Source organism: Apteryx rowi, unplaced genomic scaffold, assembly GCF_003343035.1.
Source record: "Apteryx rowi isolate R43461 unplaced genomic scaffold, aptRow1 scaffold_379, whole genome shotgun sequence".
Classification (NCBI taxonomy): Eukaryota; Metazoa; Chordata; class Aves; order Apterygiformes; family Apterygidae; genus Apteryx; species Apteryx rowi.
This window is the reverse complement of record NW_020450296.1, coordinates 559,791-572,882: the sequence shown is the minus strand read 5'-3', so window position 1 is coordinate 572,882 and position 13,092 is coordinate 559,791. Positions and strand designations below refer to the sequence as shown.

Sequence of the window (13,092 nt, the reverse complement as noted above, 5' to 3'; positions counted from 1 at the left end):
GTCCGTTTTGCGGTGGCAGTTGCTGCGAAGCCGCCCTGCGTCGCTCCCGCCGACGGGCGCAGCCGCGGCGCCTTGGGAAGCGGGGGGGGGAATTACCCTCCTTCCCGGCTGGGGAACCGAGACGCGGATGAAGTGACTTGACCAGAATCTCTCAAAGTCTTTCCTAGAATCGAGAAGTGAATCCAGATCTGCCGAGATTAGTGTCCTGACCACAGAGTCGCAGTGCGCTTTGCTCTCCTCCAGTACCTGTTTCTCCGGGAGGTTCGCACGCTGTTCTCGACGGCTCGCGGTTGCGGCTCGCGGAGGAAACGGGCCTCGCCGAGGAGGTGAGTCTCTTTCCCGGTTTTAGCGGTGGCGAAACTGAGATGTAAAGGGGGAAGTTACTTGCCCGGAAAGCTGCTCGCGAAGCCCGGAGTCGTGCCCAGGTGGGCTCACTCCTAGGCTTGTGCTTTCACCAAGCTGCTTTCAGAGGCTGCTGTTAGAGTACTGTACTTCCAAATCGTGTGTTTTTTCCACCACCTTTTCTTGTGTTTGGAGATGAATATTTCCTTCTTCGCAGCTGGCTGGCAGTGACAGGCTACTTGCTCTTTCCTGTAACCACGTACGCATCCATGTAAACCAGCTGCTTCCATCCCTGGGACTGCAATTCCTCCCGTTTGCCTTCTGTCACGCTGCCGCGTTACATTTTTGTTTTCCAAGGTAATTAATGCTACTGTTTCTTATCTCCATGGAAATGCAGCACTTCACATAGCTTAAAAAGCCTCCGTATTGTCCCGATGCCGGTGTCTGTCTTTGATCAGGAGGCGCTCTGAATGCGTTGCCCGTTCTTCTGGTCCTCCCCTACCGAGAGACCTTGTCTCTCGGGTGGGATCCCGGCGGTCTAAAGTCTTTCAGTGGATGCGCTCCTTCGGATCTGCCGGGTTTTTTGTTCTGGTGGTTTTCTACCTCCCAACTCTACGGTCCTGAATTGCTCCCGCTGCAACTGTTGAGACTCGTCTTTAGCAGCTACGCTCTAACCTTTCCCCGGTGTCGGTAGCTTAGAGCCGGGATAACAGCGGTTAATGATCTGTTAGAGACCAAGTCGAGCAGCTGGTGCACTGGAAAATGTGGCGTGATCAGCTGTGAGTATTTCCACATCTTGGAGCCGATGGTAGTGTGGCTCCATATTTCCTTATAATTCCTCCATGGGTTTCTTTCTAAAGAAAACTCGCTTTCCCCAGCCAGCCGGAACTGGCAAAGCGAGGTTTCCTTCCGTAAATAACCACCCTGGTGTGTCCGGGCTCGGTAGCATGGAGACGGGAGACTCCTTCCGCCGTGGTCCAGTGCGGCGGGAGATGGACGGTCCCAATGCACTCGCAGCCGGGGAAAAGCCATCCGTGGTCGTAAGAGAGCTCTCGACAGCTCCGCGATGGGAGATGGCCCCACGGAGCGGACGCCCGACGGAGGCGGCAGGAGGGCAGAGCTTTGCCGAGGGCCGCGAGCCGGAGCGTTGCCTCGGCTTCGGGATGCGGCGGCGCTGGCTTGTCCCGAAGAGCGGTGCACCGAGGAAAAAGGAGGAGCTGCTTTGCTGAGGGTTCACAGCCGTTATCACCGACGGGATTAATATTTCCACAAACATGACTGTGACTAGCCATTTTGTTCCCTGTCTGCCGCCCGGGAGCCTCCTGGATGCGGACACACCTCGTACGGCAGGAGATTAACCTAGTTTTAGACCTGTCGGTGTCTGCATGGTGCAAGTGCGCCAAGTCGGAGCTGTGGCAGCACCCGGGCGACCTGCCGGGCACCGCGCTGGCCGGGCCGACGGACCGTCCCGGAGCGGCACCGGGCTTGTGCAGCTGGGAAAGGCACGGAAACAGCGGGACGATCCCTGCTGCACGGCAGCGCTGCAGCTCATGAGCTGCACCGCCACCAAGCCGGTTTTGAGCTCGGTTCAGCTAAAACTGGCTTAAATCCCCACCCTGAAATCAGCTCAGCTCTCTCGGCTGTTGACCAGGCCTTTTGCCAAAGGTGCTTTTTTATTTTGCATTTTTTTTTTTTAGTGTTTCTGCTTGCCAGGAGGGGGATGTGCACGGAGGAGCCGGGTCTGCCCGAGCTGCCGGGGCTTTTTCCCGAGCGCGGGAGGGATCTGTGTCAGGAGGGGATTAGAGGATGGAGCTCCTGGCTCTCGGCCCCGCGCTTACGCCGCCGCGATCGCGTTTCCAGCCCTTCTTGCTGTGAGCCGATGGCTGCGGCGACGCTGGCGCCGAGGCCGCTCGAGCCCTGGCGGCGGCGGCGCTCGTGTCGCGGTTTTGGCCTGCGCCGCTGCTGCGTGCACAGAGGGATCAGTGTTCCTAGCGAAGGCTTTCCATCCAGTGCCTTAAATGCACAATTAATCTAATGAGAACTGTATATTTAATTAAACACGCATTAATTCCAAGGACACACGCACTAAGGTGCTGATAGCTAATCCTCAACCTCCTTTTTTTTTTTTTTTTTTAACTTATTAATTAATACTTTCAACCCTGCTCACACTAGCCGCCACCTCGTGTTGCAGAGGGCAGCGGTAAGGGGGATCAGCCTGCTTTTTGCCCAAGGAAAAGCCGCCGCGCGGGGCGGCGGGCGCTTAGGGTGCGTTTGCGCTCTTGCACCGGCTGCTGCCTGCGCCGGCTGGCTGCTGGGCTGCGAGGTCCGGGCCGCGCGGGGCACGCCGCCTTTTTGGGGGGATCTGGGAGCATTTTGGGGCTTTCTGCGCAAGCAGCTGGTCTTGTTGTTTAATAACTTTTCCCCAGCGCCYGGTCTTGTTTGGAAGCTTGCAAAACGCTTGCTTGTATATTCTGAGTCTCCCTCGGCCAAACATTTTTTATTTACGTGTTCGTTTCCCGAGGTCCGAGATGGAAAATATTTCCATGCATCGAAACCCAGCTGGCAGACAAAGGTGAGGGGAGGAAACGGGGCTTTCCCGTCCAAGCACAGGCGAAGCTGGAGCGTCACCGGAGCCGCGGTTCGTCTCCCGGCTCGTCTGAGCTCTCGCGGATGGGGGAGACGCGGCTCCTCGGCGCCTTTCCGAGCGCCCGGGAACTTGAGCTCCAAGTCGTGCTGCACGAAGGGGTATCGAGCTGCGGGCGGCGGCGGCTCCCGGGGAGCTCAGCGCCGCGCGGGCGAGACRGCGAGCGAGCGAGTCCCCCCCGGTGCAGGGAGGTGCAGGGCAAAACTCTTCCCGTAAAAGAAAATAGCTACGAAAGCGATGGAAAAAAATACGCAGTTTTGCAGACGCTTTTCCAACTCTTTTGGATTGCAAAGGAGCCCTTTCTCAGCTTCACCGGCAGCGCTGTAAGAGAGCGCTGTCTGCTTTCCAGGGAAAATAAAGGCAGCTTTGGGCCCAAACGGGAAAACCGAAGCTTAATCTTCAGAAACTTCCAGTAAAATCCAAGCGGCAATTTTCCAAAGCGGCTCCCGCRGCTCTTTCTGGGAGCCGGGAGCTGATGGCAAAGCTCATTAGGAGGCTCCTCGCCCGCCTCTGAGCTCGGCCCAGCAGCGCGGGGGGGGGCCGCGGTGCTCCCCCCCTTCCCAAACGCCGGCGCGGCCAAAAGCCGCAGTTCAAAGCCTCGGGCGCCGGGAAAACCCCTCCGCTCCTTCCCTCCCTCCTTCTTCACCCCCTTGAGCAGAGCCTGGCTAAAAGCGGGAGGTKTAATGATGCAAAAAGTGCTGATGTGACCCCTTGGGATGGAGGGTGGGKTTTTTTTGGGGGGGGAACCTGTGAATTGGGGCTCCCTGTTGGGCCTGGGGGAGCGGGGGGAAAAAAAGGAGGGTTTTAATCTCTTTTTTTCCCCCCCCCTGCCGGGGGAGCGAGGGGAGCCCTCCGTGTCCTTGGGTGCTCGCGCCACCGGAGCCGCCGCGGTTCGCACCGTGCGGCCGGCCACGGAGGGCACGGGGCGGGAGAGGACGAGGCTATTGATCTGTTAGATTGCTCCGTTTCACCCGTATCGATCAYGTAATTGCTTTATCTCGCGTCTCATTTGGACGCCGCGTTATCTTCTCGCGCGCCGGGCTCTCCGATCCCCCCCCCTTCCCCGCTCGCAGCCCCCGGAGAGGCACCGGGGGGGGGGGCCAGTGCGGAGAGCCGGAACGGCCGCTGGTTTGGGCCGGCGGCTGCCCAAATGCACCCGGGATCGCTTGTTTTGATCCGTTCCTCCCTGCGCGGGGCCGCTGGTGTCTCCGAGCCGTCGTGGCTGCTCCAAGCATCCGCGAGCCGGTGGGTGTGGAGCCCGAGTTTTGCACCGCGTCCTTGCAGGGACCGGGCAGGACCGGGCCGGGATTAGCCGCGGTGGCCACAGCGGTGGCCGCAGGGCGGGAATGGGGATGGGATTGCCCGGGACCGATGCTGTTCACAGCGGTCGTATTCTTGCTTGCAGGCGGCCTCGTTCGGCTGACGTTAAAGGCAAAAATGCACCGGGAACGGGGCAGCGCCGAGGCCGGGCTTCCAGCGCAGCCGGTGCCGGCGGTCGAGGGATGCCGAAAGCATCCGAGCTGGGATCACGGTAGGCCCGATAACGCGGGTGGGAAATGGCCGGGGGACATTCCGAAGCCTTGGCGGGGAAGGCTGCAGCCAGGGAGGGGGGATCCTCGGAGCGCGGCCGGACGCGTGGGAGGTCTCGGCACGGTGAGTCAGGACGTCTGCGCGCCCGGGTGGCCCCGCGCCGCGGAGCGAGCTGCCGCACGCCCGGCGGCCCTGCCCGGGATTTCCCCGCGCCGCGCCATGCCGGGCGGCTTTCCTCGCCTTTTGGAGGAAAACCGGTTCTTCTCCCRATGCCGGCTGCCCGCGGAGGGGCGGCGCTGGTGCTGCCGGGGACAGAGGCTCCCCACGGACGGCAGGAGCAACCCGCTTGCGCGGGTGCAATAAAACCTCTTGACCCGGTTGTTCCCGGCCCGTTTCCCGCGGGATCAGGGTCGGCCGGGCCAGCCCCGGGGCCGAGGCGCTGGGGACGGGGACGGGGCATGCAGAAACGCCGGCGAAATGGGTTTATTACTCGGAGCCTGTTGCCGCGATTGTTATCGATCCGCCGCTGTCACCTTTCATTGCCGCTAATGGGAGGTGAAGGCGCTTCGGCAACCGGAGCGCGGCGCGTGTGCCGGCTCCCGGCCGTCGCCCCTCCGCCCCGGCACCCCTCTTCTTCCCGCCGGGCTTCCCCCTTTCCTTTCCTGATTTCTCTCTTTTACCGTTTCCTGCCACCTTCTGCCATTTCTTTCCATCTCCTCCCCTCTTCTCTCTCCGTCTCCGCAGGTTCATCACATCCTTTCTCTTGCTTCTCATTTTCCCGCGTTTCACCCATCTTTTCTCTCTTCTCGTTGCCCTTATTTCCCGCTGTTCCTCTCACCTCTTGCTGCTGCCGCCCTTTCGCCTTAATTCCCTCCCTCATTCTCGTCTTCCATCCTGCTTCTCCCTTTTTTTTTCTTTGCCATCACCCCGGGCTGGGGACGCCGGCTCCCTCCTCGGCCCCGTGGCTCGCGGGCTCCCCGCTCGGCGGTTCCCGGCCGCTCGTTTTCCCTGTTTGCCTGCCCGACCTTATCTTATTCTTATTTTAGTGCGTGAGCTCTCCCGGCGGTAGAGACGGGGATGGGGGGGAATTAACCTGTGAGAAGCAACGTATTGATCCCGGAGCTCCGGGGGGGACGTTTTGGCCCATGCCGTCTGCGCGGGCTCTTTGCAGTCGGCCGCCGAGGAGCCGGGCACGGAGCAGCCGGGCTCGCCGAGCCCTGCGCCCTCCCGGCGAGCTCGGCTCGGCTTCTCTCCGGAGCCGTTCAAGTCTGAACAGAGCAGCCGGGCTGTTATTCCCAACTAAGGGAAGGAGAAAGGGGGGAAAAAAACCAAGAGAACCCCCAAGGCGCGGGAGCCGGGCGGCGCTTCGGTAGGCAAAGCGYGCGGCACCCGGGGCCCTGGCACCGCGCCGCCGCGGCTCCCGCTGTCGCAACGGGCGGCCGCCTGCGCCCGGCGGGACTCCTGCCCGGCCCAAAGCGCTCGCCGGCTCCTTCCCGACCCGGCCGCCCGGGGCGCGGATGAGCCGGCGCGACGCGAAGGAGCCGGCGCAGGGATTTCCCCCCGCGGCTTCGCCGCACGCCGTCCCGTCGCGCCTTTCGGGCTCCTCCGTGTGCCGCTTGCGCCCGTGCAGCCCGGCCGTCAGGATCGGGGGACGGCATGGGGCTCCCTCTGCGCTCCGGGCTTCGCATGCTTATCCCTGTTCCCAGCGTGCTCCGTGTACGGATGTTCCCATGCAGGGGTAACGGTTAATTTGCTTGCTTTCCCTCGCTGCTGGTGGGATGAACCTGGACAACTCGGTTGAACGCGGCTCCTGCAGTTCCCACGTGCCRCCGCCTCCGTGCTTCCCGATTAAAAGGGCCTGGAGACCCGGATGAAGGGGGAAAACTGGGGCTTGCATTTAACTCGGAGCCTGCAGCGCCCATGGCCCCGGCAAAACAGCTTCGGCGGGGAGATGTTTCGGTGTCTCCGGGCTTCACACCCCGTCACTTGGCTCCGGGAGGGTTTTCCAGGGTCCTCGAGGCTCCGGTGAAACCCCATCCCAGCATCTTCCCGGGCAACGCAGCCCAGCCACGGCCACGCTGCCCTGCTCACCTTCCCGGCCCTTTCCGGCCATCCCGCTTGGTGCAACCGCGGGTCCCCTGCGCTGGGAGGGACCGGTGCCAAAGGGCTTGGGGGGAACGCGAGGAAGAGGAAGAGGAGGAGGAGGAGGTGGCGGCTGCCGCCTTCGGGGGACTGCGGCGGCCGGCGAGGGGTTAACGTGCTCGGCTCCGCAGCCGCGGCCGCTCTCCTGGGAGCGCCGAGCGCTGGGTTTTCATTTTAAGTAACCCTAACGCGGCGAAACGCGCGGGCCGGGAGCCACAGACGCGGCGCCGGCACCGGAGAGGCGGATGCCGAGCAGGAGCCAGGTGTCCCCGCAAGGTAAGAGGCCCCCGAGCCGGGACACTTGGGTTAAGGAAGAGCCTTTCCGCCCCTCGCAGGTGCCTTCGGGGCTCCCGGTGCTTGGGGCCGTCCCGCCGGCATGGAGCGGGCTGGCGTTATCCCGCTGGGATGCGGCCATGCCAGGCTCCTCGGGGCCGCGCTCGGCGCTGCCGGGGCTTCGCGGTGGCGGCTCGCTCGGCTCGTGCCGGCGGCCTGCTCCCGAGCCTGCTCCGTGCCTCCACCTCTGGCTGCAGCGGGTTTTGCCGGCCTCTCTCGCCGGTTCCAGCCGTTTCCACCAAAACGGGGTGGGTGCGCGGGTCTCGTCCTGCGAACTCGCTCCCGGGCGGGCTGCGGTTGCACCGCTGGGCGGCYGCAAGAGCAGGGAAAAGGGGCAAAGCGGGGACACCCCGGACATCCCTTCTCCCGGGATTTGGAGAATTTCCCCCCCTGCTGCAGCCGTGCGCTCCCGTGCCGGCTGCGCTGCTCTTGCAGCTTCGTGGTGGGAGAGGGCTCTCCGAACGCCGTGGATTTGCCCATGCCGCGTGGAGCAGGGCACAGGCACCCGCATCCACGCTGCTGGGAGCCTTTCCCTGTCGAGGCCAGGGGGAGCGGGATGTGCCCAGGGACTGCACTCCAGGCACCGGCAGCCCCTTCCCAGCTGGGAGTGAAGGGAAGGGACGAGCGGGGGAGACCCCCCAGCCTGGGCCAAGGGGCTTTAGTGGAATAAAGTGATTTATCCAGGCGCAGGGTCGCTCCCGGCGGCTCTCTGCTCCGCTCAGGTTTTGCCCCACTCCCCCCTGCCTCCGGCCCAGCTCACTGCCGGCACCAAGCGAGGGAAAAGCCCCCTGAGAGGGGGCTCAGAGGATAAAGCAGCCGCTATCGCATCCCAAATCCCAGCCCTGCTCCCCGCCGGGGCCGTGATGCCAGGGAAGGGCTCGTCGGCACCTTGCCGTGCTGTTCCCGGGGTGGCGGCACGGCAGGGCCAGGAGGCAGCGAGCGGAGGGAAGGAGCCGGAGGAAGGAGCCACCGGCGGCAGACGCGGCGATCCCGGGGACCGGGCCCCCGGCGCAGCCCCTTGCCGTGCCTGGACCTTTCCCGGGCTTTGACTTTCAGCTGTGACCTTCGGCTCCGCGGTGCCCCCGCGCCCCGGTTAGGGTTTCTCTCCGACCGCGTTACAAAAACCTTTTAAATACCACGGTCCCAAGGGACGCGTGGGGAGAGGGAGGGAGAAAAGAAGGAAAAACCACAGCGAGACCCGGAGCCGAGGCTGGGACGGAGCTATCCGGGGGGCCGGAGTCGGATCCCCGCTGCACGGGGACATGAGGGGTGACACCCCGTTCCCGTCCCCCCGCTGCAGACAGGGACGGTGGCAAGTCTGGGATGAAGCCCGGGTTGCGGCCCCGCGGTCCCGCTCGGCTCCTTGCTGTTCCGATGGCCCCTAATCCGCTTGTTTTAATAGCATTAGATGCTTTTAAACAAACAGGTCCTTCACCTCCGCCTGCTCCGCGCAACGGCGCTGCCCCGGGGGGGCGGCTAAGGAGATTGGAGCGGGATTTGGGAGAGAGAAAGGGGCAGGAATCTGGCCAAATCTCGCCCTGGAGACACGGCCGCGTTTGCCCAGCCCAAAGCAGCGCCGAGGCCCTCGCTCAGGAGAGCCGGGGCGGAGAGAAACGGGGAGAGAAAAGCAACTTAGGAGAGCGAGCAGGGAAAGAAAACGCAAGGGAGCATTTCCGTCACGCTGGGTGCCAAGCGAGCCCGGGGCGGGGGGGGGGGGGGGGGTTGAGCCTCCTGCCCTTTGGATCCGCCGTTCCCGGAGGCCTGTTTGCCTTTCTGCTCGAATCCAAATCCCCAGAATTGCCCTTTTTCGTATTTACTTGTCCGGGAGCCGGGGCTGCTAAACGCCTCTGCCCGGGCGAGGGAGAGGAGGGACCGATGCAGCGGGAGCAGCGCCGACGCGGGGCTTCCTCTCCGTGCCGGCGGGCGCATCCGTCGCGCTGCTCCCGGCCGGCTCTTCGCACCCGCTCCTTCCTTTCTAGCCACTTCTCCTTTCTGGCTTCTTTGCTCTTTAGATACTTTCCGCTCCCTGTTGTTGTTGGGTTGTTTTTTTTTTTTTCAGGGCCGGTTTTCACAACTTTTTTTCCTGGAAAGCCGCTTTTCAGCGTTGTCTGGAGCTGCTTTCGGTGCCAGCCCGGGCGGCTGCGCGGCTGCTTCCTCCTCTTGCGGGAGCCGCGGGGACGAGGCGTGGGAAAAGGGGACATTCCCGTGGGGAGCTGCACCGAAAGCACCCGGGCAAGAAGCGGGGCCGAGAGGGACGTTAAACAACCCGCTTTTCGGAAGCAGCTCCTTCAGCTGCACCTCGGTGTGGTTTTTTCCACTGGACGCAGCGCGGCGAGCTGCGGGATGGGACGGGGGGACCGGGGACCACCGGCACATGGGACCGGGGCAGAGCCGTGCCGGGGACCTGCCGCAGGAAACCCCCAAACCTCCCGGCTCTCCTCTCCCGCTTCCTCTTTCCAGCGCTTTCTCTCTCCCTCTGTTCCCTGCCGGGGGGGGGGGGGGGGTAAGAAGATTTACGCTTAACCCTTCCCCTCCCTTTATATATTAAGGTGATTCTCCCTAAGACCCTCAGACGGTTGCTCTTGCCCAGCCCTGTCCATGTGCAATCGTTCCTAGGCGGGATAAAATTCCCAGGAGGAGGTCGCAGGTGAGTGCGGACAGGCTGGCTGGGGGCTCTCGGCTGCCTCCAGGGCTGCTCCGGGCCGCGGGAAGCAGTAGGGAGCCGGCGGCTCTTTGGTTTCTCCTCTCGCCCGGGATGTGGGAACGGGAGGAGAAAAGAAACGGCAACTCGTGAGCAGGAACTGGGAGTAGGGGGGATCGTTTTCTTTAATTAACTGCATTTTGGGGAGAGGGGAAAATTTCAGCTCTCGGAAGGGAAATTCCTCCTCGTTGCCCCCGGGAGACCCTGGGCTCGGCCGAGGGAGGCGCTTTGTTTTTCAGACTCTTTCTGCTCCAGCGATCCCTCTCCCGGAGCAACCAGCCGGCATCAGCCGGGGCCGGCACCGCTGCCAGGAAGGGTGCTGCCGGCCGGGAGCGCGCCGCCGGCGAGCGGGCTCCAGGGGCTCGGGCCCGAGCGCTGCACGCTCACACGCGCGTGCACACGCACACACCTGTGCACAAGCACGCACCGCCCTGTGCACGCGCACGCGGTCTCTGCAGAGGAAACCTGGAGCACGAACGCAGGTTTTAGCCACGATTTCCGACGGGAGAAGAAGAAAGGAAAGCGCCGCGAGAGCCAGCAGTGCTGGTGGGGCGTCCCGCCGTCCCCTGCCCCCCTTCCCCGCAGGGCGGCCATGCCAAACCCCCCCGGGAGCGAGGATGCAACCGTCCCCGTGAGGATGGCGGCGTGGTCTGCCAGCTCGGGGAGGCTCTGCAGCAGCGCTGCATCGCCCCGGGCACTGGGTGCATCCCCTGGGTGTTGAGTGAATCCCCCCACATGGTGGGTGCATCCTCCCTGGTGCTGGGTGCATCCCCCTGGGCGCTGGGTGCATCCCCCTGGGCGCTGGGTGCATCCCTCTGGGTGCATCCCCCCTTGTGCTGGGTGCATCCGTCCAGGCATTGGGTGCATCCCTCTGGGTGCATCCCTCCAGGCACTGATTGCATCCTCCCGGGCACTGGGTGCATCCCTCTGGGTGCATCCCCCCGGGCGCTGGGTGCATCCTCCCGGCCACTGGGTGCATCCCTCTGGGTGCATCCCCCCGGGCGCTGGGTGCTCCCCGCGCGGCTCCTGTGCTTTCCGCCTCCGCAGGGCCGCAGGATGCAGTGTGGCTGCGCTCCGCCGGGGCTGCCCGCCGTGCCCGGCTCCTGCTGGATACCAGGTGAGCGCCCAGCGGTGCCGCGGAGGCAGAGCCTCGGGAAGGCCAGGACCCTCCGCGGCTCAGCGCCCTCCTTCCCGAGCACCCGGCGCCCGGGGACGGGCCCTCGCTGCAGACCCACCGCTGAGGATGCACGGGAGCATCCTCGCCGCGGGGAAGGGGGCAGGAACGCGGCTGCCTCCGGGGGTGAGGGGGGGGAGCAGGGACCATCCGGCGCCCGCGGATGCCTCCGGCTCCCCACGGGGCTGGGCTAAGCGTGCGCCGCTGGCTCTGCAGGGCTGGCTTTCCCYGCCTGGGCGTGCAAGGCTGAGTCGAGCCCCGGCTCGCGGCAGATCCAGCTCTGGCATTTCATCCTGGAGCTGCTGCAGAAGGAGGAGTTTCGCCATGTCATCGCCTGGCAGCAGGGCGAGTACGGCGAGTTCGTCATCAAGGACCCCGACGAGGTGGCGCGGCTGTGGGGCAGGCGCAAATGCAAACCCCAGATGAACTACGACAAGCTGAGCCGGGCGCTCAGGTGCTGCCCGGGGCCGGGGCGGGGGGGGACCCGCAGAGCCCTGGGGGCCGCGGTGGCCGGAGCAGCGCACGTCCCGGCTGCCCGCTCCTGGGGATGCTGCACGGCCCATCCGTATGGGGGCAGCGGGGTCGGAAAGGGCCCCTAGTCCCCTCGGAGCGGGGGGGGGGTGGATTTCAGTGCTTTTCCAAATAACCCCCCCGCTGCCCCTTTCCTCCGGCCAGGTACTACTACAACAAGCGCATCCTGCACAAGACCAAGGGCAAGCGCTTCACCTACAGGTTCAACCTGAGCCAGCTYGTCTTCGTCCGCTGCCCCGCGCCGTGGGACGCCCGCTGCCCCCCCTGGCTGGCGCCCGCCGCGGCCCCCGGGCTGCCGAGCCAGGTAGCCGCCCGGGACGGGGGGCGGACGGGGACGTGGGGTGGTGGCACTTGGCCCCCTGCGCTGCCACGTSCCCCTTCCTTCCCCCCCCCCCCAGCTGCTGCACAACGTGCTGCTGAGCCGCCGGGCGCTGGCCGAGCAGCCGACCTGGCACCGGGGCCTCCGGGCGGCCCCGGGGGACAAGAAGGCGGCCACCACCGCCCGTAAGTGCTCCTCGCACGCCCACGCGCGTGTGCACGGGCACCGCCGTGCCCGCTGGCGGCCCCCGGCCGGCTCGGCCACCGCACGGGGCTTGCGGAGCGAGCCGGGGTGCCGCGGCGAGCGGTGCAAGCGGTGCAAGCGCCTGTGCATGGGGTGCGGTGGGGCTCAGCCCCCCGGCGCAGCCTGGCAGGGCCCGCGGAGCCCGGGCTGCTCCGTTCCCGGTCCCACAGCAGCACCCAGCGGCTGCAGCTGGGAGAAGGGGACGGGGCGCCCGGCCCCGAGGACGCGGGAGCCAAAGCAAGGCGGAAAGGAGGAGAGGGGAGCGGGCTGCAGCGGGGTCCCCCCCCACCCCGGGCGCCCGGCTCCCGGCGCTCCTGTCTCTCTCTCCCTCTCTCTCCCGCTCCCAGGGCTCGGCTCCGCAGCCTCCTGCTGCCCGGCGGGCTCCTGCTGCCGCCTGGGCCTCCCGGACGGCTTTGGGCACCCAGCCGCCCTCCCCTCGCCGTGGCCRGTGCCTGTGGCACCCACCTGGGCCAGCTTCGCCATGCCGGGGCCGGCGCCGGAGCGGAGACCCCCCACCGGGCTCCCCAAACTGGAGGCGTTTGTCCCGCATCCCGGCTTCCCACCCAGCATCCCGGCGGGCGGGGAGGAAGGCGAGGAAGAGGAGGCGAAAGGCTGGGCGGCGGCAGAGGAGGGGGGACGTGGGGGGCTGGCGGGGGGCTGCGGGGCCGCCCAGCACCCGGCTTGGCCCCCCCGGCTGCCCGGATGGTCCCCGCAGCCCCCCTAGCGCGGGTGGGCTCCGATCCTGGGGGGGGGGGCCCAGGACCCCCCCCCCTCCTTGCACCGCTGCTCATTCCCAGGACCCCCCCGGCCCCTTCCCGAGCCGCCGCAAGGGCTGAGAATAAAAATAAGCAGCGCCGAGCAGAAGTGCGTGTGCAGCGCGGCGGCGGGGGGGCGAGGGCGGCGCGGGGGTCCCGGCGCGGGGCGAGGGAAGGAGCCTTCGCCCCCCCCCGGGAAGGGCGCCGGGAAGGGAGGCCTGCGCTGGGATTCCCGGAAGGGGGCCCGGGCTCATTTTCGTTTTCGCTTTTCCGTGTGTGTGTCGGGAAATCCGCAAGGAGAAGCGGGCCAGGCCGTGGGAGCGGGAGCAGGGCACGGCCACCCCCCCCATTCCCGGGCTGTATGTGTGGCTGCCCCTA

The 13,092-nt window shown here is 65.7% G+C and overlaps 1 protein-coding gene across 1 annotated transcript in view; it reads left to right on the top strand.

Annotated features, from left to right (window-relative positions):
- The first annotated feature begins 10,748 nt into the window (after nt 1-10,748).
- LOC112969988 (ETS translocation variant 3-like protein) overlaps nt 10,749-13,092 on the top strand; it is a 9,175-nt gene continuing 6,831 nt past the window's right edge. The window contains exons 1-4 of the mRNA XM_026073860.1: nt 10,749-10,809; nt 11,083-11,320; nt 11,542-11,701; nt 11,796-11,901. Coding sequence (XP_025929645.1) covers nt 10,749-10,809; nt 11,083-11,320; nt 11,542-11,701; nt 11,796-11,901 — 565 coding nt within the window. The remainder of the gene's footprint in view (nt 10,810-11,082; nt 11,321-11,541; nt 11,702-11,795; nt 11,902-13,092) is intronic.